Source organism: Xiphias gladius, chromosome 18 (assembly GCF_016859285.1).
Source record: "Xiphias gladius isolate SHS-SW01 ecotype Sanya breed wild chromosome 18, ASM1685928v1, whole genome shotgun sequence".
Taxonomy (NCBI): Eukaryota; Metazoa; Chordata; class Actinopteri; order Istiophoriformes; family Xiphiidae; genus Xiphias; species Xiphias gladius.
This window is the reverse complement of record NC_053417.1, coordinates 16,104,503-16,118,611: the sequence shown is the minus strand read 5'-3', so window position 1 is coordinate 16,118,611 and position 14,109 is coordinate 16,104,503. Positions and strand designations below refer to the sequence as shown.

At 37.1% G+C, this 14,109-nt stretch overlaps 1 protein-coding gene across 3 annotated transcripts; it reads left to right on the top strand.

Annotated features, from left to right (window-relative positions):
* The first annotated feature begins 2,416 nt into the window (after positions 1-2,416).
* LOC120803489 (hemicentin-1) lies at positions 2,417-14,073 on the top strand. 3 transcript variants are annotated; one of them, XM_040151985.1, is made up of 18 exons: positions 2,417-2,586; positions 2,704-2,742; positions 3,601-3,672; positions 4,339-4,632; positions 4,738-5,010; positions 7,547-7,816; positions 7,994-8,284; positions 8,514-8,777; positions 8,972-9,241; positions 9,419-9,709; positions 10,421-10,693; positions 10,785-10,899; positions 11,037-11,194; positions 11,286-11,387; positions 12,182-12,250; positions 12,465-12,524; positions 12,993-13,055; positions 13,185-14,073. In XM_040151985.1, exons 1-18 carry the CDS (start codon positions 2,508-2,510, stop codon positions 13,247-13,249), a joined length of 3,048 nt encoding a protein of 1,015 aa, XP_040007919.1. In that variant the 5' UTR covers positions 2,417-2,507; the 3' UTR covers positions 13,250-14,073. The 3 variants fall into 3 exon arrangements, with proteins under 3 accessions (XP_040007919.1, XP_040007921.1, XP_040007920.1); XM_040151987.1 differs by lacking the exons at positions 7,994-8,284; positions 8,514-8,777; positions 8,972-9,241; XM_040151986.1 differs by lacking the exons at positions 11,286-11,387; positions 12,182-12,250; positions 12,465-12,524; positions 12,993-13,055; positions 13,185-14,073 and having other exon boundaries at positions 11,010-11,140.
* The last annotated feature ends 36 nt before the right edge of the window (positions 14,074-14,109 follow it).

The window sequence follows — 14,109 nt, the reverse complement described above, 5'->3', positions numbered from 1 at the left end:
AATAACAGCTGTGACCCTTTCTAAATAGTGTGATGTGACAGTTTTTGGTAATAGCAATCAAAAAAACATATGACAGTGATGTAAAAATAAAATAAGACACTAGCAGTGGCAATATGGATTTCTATAACTCCTAATCAAGTCACAATATGATGATGGGTCACTGAATTTAGTGTATCACTGGCTTTGGCCAACCTGAATCACAAAACTCCTCTAAACAAAAGATTGGTGTTTCCATTGGTGCTAGACAATGAGATGTGCCCTTACCTGGCAGTGTCTCAGATAGTCCCCTCAAGTCATTTTATATATTGAGGTAAAGTGCTGTCCAAAGTACTTTATAGAGATTACAGTCAGATAAAATCGCAAAAAGTAAAAGATGAGAATAAATCACTCAGTAATTAAAAGCATAAGAATCAATAACTTTGGATAAAATTATAAAATTACAATAGGTGTATTGCACACAGAACTAACAGATAATAAAAACACACAAGCCAAAAAGGTTTGGAACGAATGCTTTAATCTCTTTAAGAATGCGCGTTGTTTTTTATTGTAAACTTTTAATCTGAAAAGTAATTAGTAACTAAAGTTCCCAAATAACCATAGCGGAGTAAAAAGTACAATATTTGACTCTGAAATGTAGTGGAGTAGAAATACAAGGTAGCATAAAATTGAATTACTCAAGTAAAGTACTTCATAATTGTACTTAGTACTTAGTTACATACCACCAGTGATGACTATTAAAAACCTAAAAAAAGAGATTGATCTTAGGAAGTGTTTTCAAGGTATCACTGGAAGGAGGAAGATCAAACAGTGAGAGGTTTTAACAATTCCACAGTTTAGGGCCAATGACGGATAATGCTCCATCACCCCTGGAGCATGTAATGAAGAGCAGTGACTGGTCAGCAGGTCTAAGGGGTTCCAGAAGTGGAATAGCGATCGAGCAGAGCAGAGATACGATCTGATGTCAGTGCATACAGTGTTTTAAAAACAAAAGAATCTATAACCAGTGAAGCGATGCAAGTACCATCTCTCCTCTGAGTCTCGTGCTGTATTTTGGACTAACTGCAGAAAAGACAAGGCTGACTGACTGATTCCTACACAGAGAGAGTTGCAGTAGATGAGATAAGATTATATAAAAACATGAACTATGGTCCCCAAATCCTTAAATGACAGGAATGGCTTTAATTTTGCATTTGATCAAGGGTGGAGGAAGCTGTTAATCTCACATCTGAAGGACCCATACATGTTCCTCAGATGTCCTTGGAATAAAAACACTCTAAACATAGCGTTCTGAGAAGCCAACATACAGTACGTGTCACCATTTAATAGATATATTGCAAAGAGAAGTTCTCTAGTGGTATTTCACAAGCAGTTTTTTCTAAATAAATTTAACTGCCCTTACAAACTAAGTTATTGCATATACATTAAGTGTTATTGATTTATTCAATAACACTAGACAGAGTATTTTGTCAATAGTATAAGTAAATTTATATTTATCCTTTTTAAAAGTAAATTTGTGTAAAACAGCAAACTTGAGGTGCTTTACCAGAGATACAGTTTGCACGGTGCCCGGGGTCTGAGCTGTGACTGGAAATAATAAGAAATTTTCTGTGTTATACTGACACCTTATGGTAACTATGATGAGACAAAACAACAGACAGATGGACAGATTATATGTGACACATCTGGAAATTAAATATATATGTGTGTCTATATATATATGTATGTGTCTATATATATGTATATATATATATATATATATATTCATGTGTGTGTGTGTGTGTGTGTGTGTGTGTGTGTGTGTGTGTCAGTGTGTGCATGTGTTTGTGTGTGTGTGTGTGTTTGTTTATTTCAAGGGGAATTAAGTTTAGTAAACTGCTTTCCATTTACATTTCTAGAGATTGACTTTCAGATGAAGACAAACAGATGTGGCTTTTTGTGGTTAATAGGGTGGGCTCGCAGAAGTATAAAAAAAATATGTAACACCTACGTGTTTAAAAAAAAAGATTTCCTGTGAAACTGCACTAGGATAAAATATAAGTTTTTGGTTTTAGTTCTGCTTACTTTTAATTCTGTCAAGAATCAGTTTAATAACTGAAATGGTATAATATTCTACATGATGTTGACACACTGTAAATCTTTCAAATTGGAAAGGAAAAAAACCTTTTCAAACACACTTAACCTCTTTTTTTCCTACACACAGAGTAAACAATAAACACAACATTTGTTTGGCATACAACACAATAGCAAGCCTTGCCAGCACATTAACATTCTCGCAAGTCGTTTTTCAATTCCCTAAACTCAGTGACTCTTTTTAGCAGATATCAGCATTTCAAATTCTTTTTGTGAAGACAACTATCTGAATGTGGTTGACACACATTTCCTGTTTTTTCAACAGCAGATGTCATAGAGACAGGAAAGCCGCTACCCTGAGGTAAGTTTAGAAATTAATTTGTCACACACGTCCATCTACTCTTTAGTCATTCTCTGATGAACTACAAAGGCGATTCATGACTCAACTCAGCAACACAGCGTCTACATTTGCAACTCGACGGAAAATGTGGCATATCAAGGTCCTCAGTGTCATTTGTAAGTTTTTATGCAATTGCATTCATTATGTAATTTATCTAAGTGTCTAAAGAATATTTTCTTATATACATTCAAATCTAATTTTCACTGAACATCCATCATTATTTGATTTGACAGATTTCACTGCTATTTGTGCAGCTGAGGATCCCCAGGCTGGTAAGAAAAAAAAACCATTTTGCTCTCATTTGAAGGCTAGGTCTGCATTTTCTAATCATTGAAAACTTTTATTCGGAAAGCAGTTGGACAAAAATGTCGTTCAAATCTGCAATACATAATTAAATATTCAATTTCCAAGTTAACTTATGTGATTGTATTTTAAATGTTTTAGTAGTGTGCACTAAGTTGGAATCAGAACAGAATAGTTTTGGGAAGTAGAGCAGTGTTATGTAAACATGAGAAAAATGAAGTACTTTGTTGTCATGAGTCTGACAGTTCCTACAATTAGACTCCTACTAGTGCAAGTTCAAATTTCAGTATTCTGTACTCCAAACTTTTTGTTTTTACATAGTTACGTTTTCTAAACTGTATTGTCCATGGAATGTCCCTGATCTTGTATCATCCAGTATATGTGGTGGATAAAATAACACCTGATAATATATTGTACAATCCTACATTTAGGGCTGCAACTAACAAATATTTTTATTAGCAATATTTTTCCAATTAAACAATTGATCATTTTGTCCATAAAATGTAAGAAAATAGTGAAAAATGCCTGCTGTTATTTCCCACAACTCAAGGAGATGTGTTCAAATTGCTTATTTTATTTAACCAACAGTCCAAAAACCAAGGTCAGTTTGCTGTCATATATGAGAAACAAAAGCAACACTCACATCTGAGAGGCAGGAACCAGTGAATATTTGACATTTTTGATGGAAAAAGTGATTAATTGTTGCAGCTCTAAGTTTAATATAACTGTTGTTGCTGTTTAAATCTCCACTTGATATGTAGAAAAGAACAAATGTCGGTTGTTCTGGTCTAAAGTCTGTTCTCCATACCTCTCCTCTCCTGCACCAGTCACTTCCATGTTCACAGATGTTTCTCCATACACTTCTTTACCAACATCGATGGAGAGTCCAATTGTTTATGGTGAGATTTTAACCTCAGTTGTCTTGCTGTACAAAAATTTAAAAGAGTAATAATGATCGTGTACCTTCCTTCAGTTTGTAAAAAAATCTTGTAGCCTAACTGTGGAAAGGCATTACTTCCTGAATAAGTCAGTTTTCCAAAAAACATATAGGTGATACATTTTGTAAGGACTTCACCAAAGATCAATGTGTACAGCACGCTATTCCACTGATTTTGGAGCAATGAGAAATGAGAAATGTCCCCTGTGAAATCATCATGGGTGTTGTCAAAAAGTGCTAGCAATCATTTTATTTATACTGTCTGTACTGATTTGTATCTAGATAACATCACTGCAGTTTAACACTTAGAAGAAACCTGTTAAATGTGCAAAATAAACTGTAAGAAATCATACATCATATTATTAATATATTAATTGTATTGCAATTTGGATTTTCCCTATGAAAACCTTTATAAGCATATGTTCATGAGTAAATTTAACCGTAGTCTGTAATTGTATTTATTTCAATCTCATTTTAAAGCCACATGCAGCACATTCAGTACTGCAGTCAAGACCAGTGGGCCAGTGTGCCTAATGCCAGTGGGCCTAGTTGACATCACAACTTCAGCATAATGTTATTTTTGTAATCATATTAATGCAATAAATTATATTTTTAAATGAACTTCCAGAGCTTCCCATACCATCTCTGCGGCTACAGTCGGTATGGCTGGATGTGTTCCCCTCTGAGAAAGTGGAATTGAATTGTAGTATCAGTGGCAGCTCTGACTGGACCATCACCTGGCACAGAAATAAAGATCAAGTACAAGATGGAGATCCAAATTTGTATATCTCTCCAGATAGATCAATGCTCATAATCACTGCAGCAACACAAATGTATTCTGGAAATTATCACTGTGAAGGTCGTCACAAAACAAAGGGCGTTGCTACTCAAAGTAGCAAATCACTTGAAGTCAACGTTTATGGTACGTTTCATTATATTCCATCATCCATAATTTCTGCTGAATGTGTAGACGAGAATAATAAAGAATAACTGGAGTATAACCCTTTTCTTTATTCTTTCTGATTAGAAAATAAGCCAAAGCCCACCGTGAGCCGAAGACCAAACTTTGACAAGATGTTCCCAGGAGAGTCTGTCATCTTCACCTGCATGGTCAATACGTCCTTTGGATGGGAATATCTGTGGTACCATGATGGAAATGAAATTCAAGCACCTAATACAGATACTTATACCATAGATTCTATAGAGCACTCTAATAGTGGGGAGTACCACTGCAAAGCCAAGAGAGGCAAAGGCCCATTCTACACAGAGGGGAGTAAAACAACACTTCTGCTGGTCTCTGGTAAGCATTCCTTGCATTTGTTTTCAGCGAATTATCCCTAAAAACCCACCACAAACTACCTGCTCTGCGCCAAGAGCAGACAAACGTAAGATAGCTTACTTAGCGACTAGCTGGTGAATATGTTAGAGCGTTTAGCGGTTAAAGCGCCAAATATTTCCCTCCAGAGTTGGTAGGTACCAAAACAGATATAAAAAAAGAGGGAGCATTGGACTTACCAAGTGGCCAGAGAAACACCACCAAATGAAATATAATGTCTCTGTAACTGCTGTATGTGTAAATAAGCAACTGTCTGCCATCAAATTCACCACCTCAACTTAAAAGGTGATGATAAGTCAATGTTGTGTTTACACCATGTTTCCATTGCCCCCAAGGAATATGCTGATTTGCTTTCTACTTTACCACTCTAATACCTGTTAACTTAAATGTGAAGCTATCACCAACAGCCTGTTAGCTTAGCTTTGCACAAAAACTGGAAACATCTAGCTTGGCTCTGCTGCAAAGGGAAAAAAATCTGCCTGTTAGCACATGTAAAGGTCATTAATGAACAAATTATATCTTGTTTGTTTAAATGGCACAAAAACCTTATTGTAAAAATGACAGCTTTAGACAGGGCCAGGCTAGTTGTTTCTTATGTTTTGAGTCTATGCATTAACCTAATCTAACCGACGGTTTTTATGTATGTATGTATGGTGTACCATAGTCACCATACATACATACAGACAGACATTAGAACGTTATCAATCTCCTCAGCTCTCACCAAGAAATTTACTTAGTGTATTTCCCAAAATGTTGAACTTTTCTTTTAAAAATATGGTTATTGCATCTTAATTTTAATATTCCATTTCATTAACTTAAGACTTAATTAGGTGGTCATACTGATATACACTTAGTGGCCATTTTACGAGGTACAACCACACAGTCTATTACAATTAAATACAAGTGCTCTGTCCTAAATTCTGCCTTTACAAAGTTTATAATGTTTTAGAGTTTTTGTTGACATTTTCAGAAATGTGTAATTTCAAATGTATGTTTATTGCTGAGGTCTTAGTTAAAAGTGGTGTTGTACTGGACTAAGTTATATTGAGAGGTGTTTCTATTTTTTTTTACATACACAAGGGTGACAGGATATTAAAGATAGCTCTGAATGTAACGCAGCACCAATGCTAACTACGACCTTAATGCTAAAACATACATTTGAATTAACACCTACAGGACAGTTTCAAAAATATGACCATTGTGGGTATCATAAATGTAGATTTTATGGAAAAACAGTTGTATTCGATTGCATTAGGCTGTACTGGCTTACCTAATACTGCATCATGAGCTTAGGTACAGTGTAGCAGTGAACTTCACTTGCAAAGTTGATGTGTCCTCTGGATGGAACTATCAGTGGTACAAAGATGGAAATTACCTCCCTTGTACCACCAACAAAACCATCAGCATCCTTCTTAGTCTTTCTGATGGGTGGGCGTACTTGTGCAAGGTCACCAGAGGTGAAAATGTGTAAAATGTGTAAAAAAAAAAAAAATACTAATCACCTATTATATGTAAATGAAGTTGTCATATTGTGTTCTCTTACTGTTGTCACTTACACCTTAAAAAACCTCCAAGCTGCTTTCGAATTCTGCGGAACAGTATTTTGAGAGCATCTTGCTTCCGTTATTTTATGCATTTTCTGTTGAAACAGGATGCTGTGGTGTAGCATGATGCAGGGCAGGACAGTTCAGAAGTGTGCAGCATGTGTATCTAGCACTAGAATATCAGTTAGCGAGAGAACGTTTTGTGTAAGGGTAGAAGAGCTGTTGTTGGCTAAGTGGTAACAAGTCAGAATTACTCATTGTAATGGTTCAAACATACCACTGGTTTATTTTGAACTTTAACCTCTGAGCTCAGTCCACAGTTTCCCATTTTTCTTTTTTTTTTTTTTGTTTGTTTGATGCGGAACTGTTGCGAAACTGGTCCCTGCTTCCTTTGTATAAATACTTGATTGAGGTTCACTTTTTATTGTCTCTCAATCTCTAAACCATGTGGAAAATGGACTATTATGGTTTGACCTGATCATCATCATCATCATCATCATCATCATCATCATTGCACTTCGGATGTTTAGGTCACACACTGAAGACTTATTTTTGTGTTGATTTTTACAACGTCTGCACGATCATTGTAGGTCTGCTTCTGACTCTTTGTGCCCTTAGGAAGAACATGGTGGTTTTTACTTTAAGTTAATCAGGCAAAACACTTTTATGTACTTTGTTTCCTTTGCTGGTTTCTTACTTTGAACAGTTCAAACATGAGACACTGACAATGAATATTTAACTAACCTTTTTTATTAGTCAGTATTTGGGTTTTAATCCCATGAATATCCTTGTCTTTAATAATGCTGTCGTCATGAGTTTTCAAGCTGTGTTTCTGCAGTGAATCTTTGGTCAGTTATGATCCTACTATCTGACTGGTCAGATATTTTACGAACAGTTAAGACCTGCTGGTATGACAGAATACACACAGATATGTTCCTTCTGCTTTGTGTGTTTAGAGAAAAAGCCTAAGCCCCTGATGACTCAAAAGCCAGATGTTGACACGGTGTACATGGGAGAGTCAGTGTCCTTCGAATGTAAAGTTGGAATCTCGTCTGGTTGGGAGTATCTCTGGTACAAAGATGGAAAAGCACTCCTTCACAACGGGAGTAGTTTTAACATCCGTGATGCCAGTTCATCGGACAGTGGGACTTATGAGTGCATGGCCAAAAGAGAAGAATCAATGTACCATGGAGAGCGCAGTGATAGACGGATCTTACAAATATCTGGTGAGCCAAAGAAAGTTAATTTGTATTGATGTGTTGTGATGTGTACTGAGATGAATAATGCTGTCGTCATCTGTGTTTATGGATTTCATGCTAAGGTAAAAATCATCTACAATCAAGATACCTCTCAATATATTTCTTAGGATGTTAAAAGTGGCTAATGTGTCTGTCTCTTTTTAGAAATTCCTGTTCCAACTTTGAAGCCAATGACCCAGTGGTTGGATGTGTTCCCCACTGAGAGTGTGAAGTTGAGCTGTGGGATGCAACGCGGCTCTGACTGGATATATATGTGGTACAAAGACGGACAGAAGGTCCAGGCTGATAATACTGTGTCTTTTGACTTGAATGGAGCTACTCTTTCCATCAGTTCTGCTTCAGCTAAACATGCAGGACAATATCACTGTAAGGGACACCTCCAGGACAGGTCTGTCAGCAGCAGTGCTAGTTCTGAACTTACTCTCACAGTGTATGGTGAGTTTTCTTTTAAATTTACATAAAAATAATAAATACTTATTTCGGGGGGAATCTATGATTGGAAATGTTTTCTTTATTTTAGGTACAATTAAACATTTTTGGGGATTAGGCCAAGGGGTTGGGGTAGTATAAATATCTGTTATTGTCACATCTGGTAACTTCCTTTCAGACTGGGCACAGTGTAATTTTACATATTGATGGCAACGGTATGTTTATCTACCCTCAGATAAAATACCCAGTGTCACACTGACACAGGATCCAGAGTACAACGTGATGTTCCCTGGGGAATCGGTCTCCTTCAGCTGTCACATTAATGTCTCCTCTGGATGGGAGTACGTGTGGTACAAAGATGGCAATCAACCTAATGTATCTGGAAACATGTTTTCAATCAACTCTGTTGGGAAAAAAAATGGGGGGTCATATACATGCAAAGCAAGAAGAGGCGGAAATCAATTCTTCTTCAGTCAGGTTATGCACGTCGAAGTTAAAGGTAACTTTCTGTTGACTACCTGAAAATATTTCTTTGTAGTATGCAGGCATTGAGTTTTCAAGCTGTGTTTCTGCAGTGAATCTTTGGTCAGTTATGATCCTACTATCTGACTGGTCAGATATTTTACAAACAGTTAAGACCTGCTGGTATGACAGAATACACACAGATATGTTTCTTCTGCTTTGTGTGTTTAGAGAAAAAGCCTAAGCCCCTGATGACTCAAAAGCCAGATGTTGACACGCTGTACATTGGAGAGTCAGTGTCTTTCGAATGTAAAGTTGAAATCTCGTCTGGTTGGGAGTATCTCTGGTACAAAGATGGAAAAGCACTCCTTCACATCGGGAGTAGTTTTAACATCCGTGATGCCAGTTCATCGGACAGTGGGACTTATGAGTGCATGGCCAAAAGAGACAAATCAATGTACCATGCAGAGCGCAGTGATAGACGGATCTTACAAATATCTGGTGAGCCAAAGAAAGTTAATTTGTATTGATGTGTTGTGATGTGTACTGAGATGAATAATGCTTTCGTCATCTGTGTTTATGGATTTCATGCTATGGTAAAAATCATCTACAATCAAGATACCTCTCAATATATTTCTTAGGATGTTAAAAGTGGCTAATGTGTCTGTCTCTTTTTAGAAATTCCTGTTCCATCTTTAAAGCAAATGACCCAGTGGTTGGATGTGTTCCCCACTGAGAGTGTGAAGTTGAGCTGTGGGATGCAACGCGGCTCTGACTGGATATATATGTGGTACAAAGACGGACAGAAGGTCCAGGCTGATAATACTGTGTCTTTTGACTTGAATGGAGCTACTCTTTCAATCAGTTCTGCTTCAGCCTCATATCGTGGACAATACAGCTGCTTAGGGAAACTCAAGAGCAGGCCTGTCACCAGCAATCCCAGTTCTGAACTAACACTCAGTGTTTATGGTGAGATTTTATTTTTCCTCTTTTTTCTTCTTTTTTGGCACAGTTCTTTGGAGTGACATTCTTAAATTAATTGTTATATTTTGACTTGGAAGAGGTGGCAAGTGGTGAGTATATTAAGCAAAAACAGTAATTTTAAAGCAACAGTTTGGCATTTTGGGAAATATGCTTATTTGCTTTCTTACCAAGAGTCTATATTACAAGCACAATACCACTTTTATAACTGTCAAGTTCAAAATAAAGTTACAGCTGGGTCCGGTTGGTTTGACCACCTGGGGCAGATTTTTAAACAGATTAAACAAAAGTTATTTAAGTGTTAATTAGTGAAACAGGAGATGGATTGGCAGATTTTGTTACCTTTGGACGGAAGCAGGCTAGCTGTTTCCTCCTGCCTCCAGTCTTTATGCTAACCTGAGCTAGCCATCATAAAAGAAAGTGGTATCTTCTCATCAATATCTTTCAAAAAAGTGAATAAGTGTATTTTCCAAAATAGCAAATTATAACTTTAAGTAAACTGAAAAAAGAAAAAAATTGGTTTTGAGCGAGAGAGAGAAATGCATCATTCGGCTAAGGAAGTAAAGTTTAAGTATATCAAAACAGCCATCTGAAACATCTTGTTAAAGGCCAACCTTTCCTTATGCCGGGCTGTACAGTGTGATATACATTTAAATGCTATTATACTAAAATCCCAAGCGCATTATTATCACCCCTCAGATACAAAACCCAGAGTCACACTGATGCAGAATCCCGAGCACAATGTGATGTACACTGAAGATTCAGTTTCCTTCAGCTGTCACATTAATGTCTCTTCTGGATGGGAGTACCTGTGGTACAAAGATGGCAATCAACTCACCGAATCAGGAAACAATCTTAACATCAGTTTAGCTGAGACAACAAACACTGGATTATATAAATGCCAAGTTAAAAGAGGAGTGGATACATTCATCCAGTCAGACCAGAGTCAGGCTCTTAGGCTCAACATTCAAGGTAAGTTTTTTTTGACTTCCTCCTTTCCCTTTTTTCGTATGTATGCAGGTGTTGAATGTGTTTATCACAGTTTTTATTGTGTTTGCTGCAGAGCGCCCAAAGGCTCATATAATCCTATTAACTGGCTGGTCTGAGGTCTTCGCCACAGACAGCTTGGTGCTCAGATGTGAGGTGCAGGAAAGCAATGATAAGTGGAACTACACATGGTAATACTCCTCAAAATCACCAGCTAATACTATAGAATAAAGTTTTCTAAACGCATTCATATATGAACTGTGTGGATTCTCACCTTTCTGAAAATTCAACAACAATCCAGAGAATTCTACATACAAAATTTAAACAGGTTCAAAGAGGAACAACCACTGAATCTGCTGCCCTCTGAGAGACATATAGTCACACCCCATGATGACCCAGAGCAGAGCCTTTACACCTGCCATGGCATTCGCAGTGGGAGACCATCTTATTCAAAACGCAGTGATTCTTTCAGGACCAAGAACCTTCGTGAGTGCAAGTGAAGTCTGGAAGTTCTGAGTTTTTACCTTACAAACCTTCTCTCTCACTCGCATTCTCTGTTTTTATTTTAAATCTGCAGTTTTGAAGAGGAGGGTGCTTCTTTCCATCTCTGGCTGTCTCTTCTTTGGCCTCGTTGCCACCTTCCTCGGATGCATTATCCTCAGAGTCATCCGCAAACCAGGTATTACTTTAGTTTGGCACTATCTTAATGCATAGCTTGAACGCAGGATTCTAAATATGTACATTATTACAGCAGTGATAAGCAATGTTGTTATACTAATAATGTATCAAAGGACAATGTGAAAACAATGTGACAGTGTGGTCGATTGTAGAGATGAACCTACAGATAATTATTACCCCAATCTTTATGAATTTATGGAGTTTTATATTGAGTTTCAGCCCACTGTTTAGCTGTCCTGCCCCAAAAATTAACTGCTCTGGTTCACTCTCACTGCTTTCATAGTGTTATTTCTTGGAAGCAGCAGACTGCTGTTTTCTACAAAAAGCTCCAAAAACAACACTGTACACTACTTACTCAGCGCCAAACAGCAGCAGACACAATTAGTGACTAGCTTGTGAACATAGTGGAGCAGTTAGTAGCTAAAGAGCCAGATATTTTTCTCAGGAGTTGGTAGAGACCAACAACAGGGAGACTTAAAGAGAGTGAATATGAAATTACATTTGCCACATGACCAGAAACCAGACTCCAAATTAATAATGTTGCTACGTGACTGCTGGATGTATAAATAAGCAACTGTTTGCTGACAAACAATATCAACTTAAAGGGTGGTTTTGTGTCAATGCTGTGTTCACAGCTCATTTCCGCTGCCCCTGAATGTCCAAAAAAAACAAAACAATTATTGCAGGTTTAAATGTAAAATCCTGACCTCTTCATAATATATTAATATATTTCATCATTAAAATTACAAACAAAAGGCACAGTGAGGTGACCTATTATCTTTTCCCATCATGTAGCTGGTGATGAAGACAAGCCAGAAGAGGACAACCTGTTTCTCACCATGGCTCAGCTAAAGAGCCGCGCTGGTAAGCTGACACCACCACCCATAACTTGTGGTTTTTGGTCACCATTTCCGCATATGCTGCAGAAACTGCCCCACCAGTGATTCATTTTTCATCTATTTTTGAATTTACTGTTAGTGAAACTACCTACAGACATTTTCAAGTTTGGGTCTGATTTTCATAGTTGGCCTTTAGCTGTTGGTTCCCTTGTGTTAAAGTTCCTTCCTCCCTCTTGCAGATGCACCCTGTCCACTGGTTGAGTACATCACCGATACAACGCTGAATGCACCATCTAAAGGTAAATGACCTTTAGATTAATAAAACAGATGATTTAAAAACTGTTATTACTTATGGGGCTGCAACTTTTATTTATTTATTTAATTTTTCTTTAATCTGCTGATTACTTTCTCAATTATTCGATTATTTGTTTCATCTATAAAATATCAGTAATATACTACTACTTTGGGTTCCGTTTCCCAGAACCCAAAGATATTCAGTTTACCGAAACAAAAGAATAAGAAAAACACTAAATAGTAACACATAACAGGCTGTAAGCATGGACATTTTTTGGCTTAAGTAGTTAAACAAGTGTTCAATTATCATAATATTTGCCGGTTAATTTTTTGTCAGACGACTGATTGATAAATCGACTGGTTGTTTCAGCTCTATTACTACTCTGAAGGTTTCTGAAGGTTCCCTGTGTTTATCCCTCACTGACAGTTTCTGCTTTTCTTGGTTGCTTTTTTAAAAACAATTTGACCTACAGAAGGGGATGAGAATGGCACGATTTGCTGTGAAACAACACCACTAACCACACAGGAGGACCAAGGTAATATTACAAATGCACTTTTCTGATGAAAATTTTCTCTATGATGATGCTGTGCCAGCTTCTCTTTAGCTGAGACATAATGTATTACCGATCCATCTTTCCAAATCTCAATCTTTTATGTCTTTCTAGCTGTGACGACTGAAAGCCATGATGCAGAAGAAAGCAACGGTGGGCTGGTTTCCTTCAAACAATGAGTCACTGAGTATGTATTCACATCCTGGTAGCAGATAATCATCAAAAGACTGAATGTCTATAGACTTATTACAGCCTTTTGAGGCTTTAATGGTTGTTACACACCAGTAAACAAAACTTTTGAACATATGAAAACTGGAGAGACAGTTTCGCTATTGTGCAATGCTTATCACTAGTGGGGAAAAAAGAAGAGGTCAAGTTTGGCCAAAGAGTAGCACTGGATGGAGGCCAAACTCTGTACGGTGGCCATCATGGGACATCTAAGAATCAGCTTGTCTGGCTCAGCTCTACATAGTCAGACTTTCATTCTCAGTTGTGCTTCAACCTGAGAGCTAACATTCTGAGGTTCACTATGTTAGTATCATTCTTAAAGTACACTTGAGGATCATTGAGGTCATTTTAAAGGATGAGTTTTAAAGGTCATTGGATTTAGAGGCACTTTGTCATAAACTGTGTGGACAGGTGGACATTTTGACTTGCCTGCAATGTTAAATAAAAGTCGAGTAAATTCATTAGGATTCATCCTCTTAGGACAGTGTTGGTACCATATTTCATGGAAATTCATCAAACAGTTGATGAGATACTACACTCTGGAGCAATGGACAAATCGTCATTGCAATATAACTGTGTATAGATTTGTTCCCCATATATTACTGTCCTTGGTTGCACGGTACTGGTGGTAATTGTAAATTTTTTATATATATTTTTATAATTGACATCAGTGTATTGATGAACTGACTGTCAAAGGCACTGTTAAAACATGAAACATTATTTTTTTGATAAGCATCAATCACATACACTGTTAAATTTCAAATATTTTATGCACTGTGCATAATGTGATGATCTTTAGAATAATTTATCA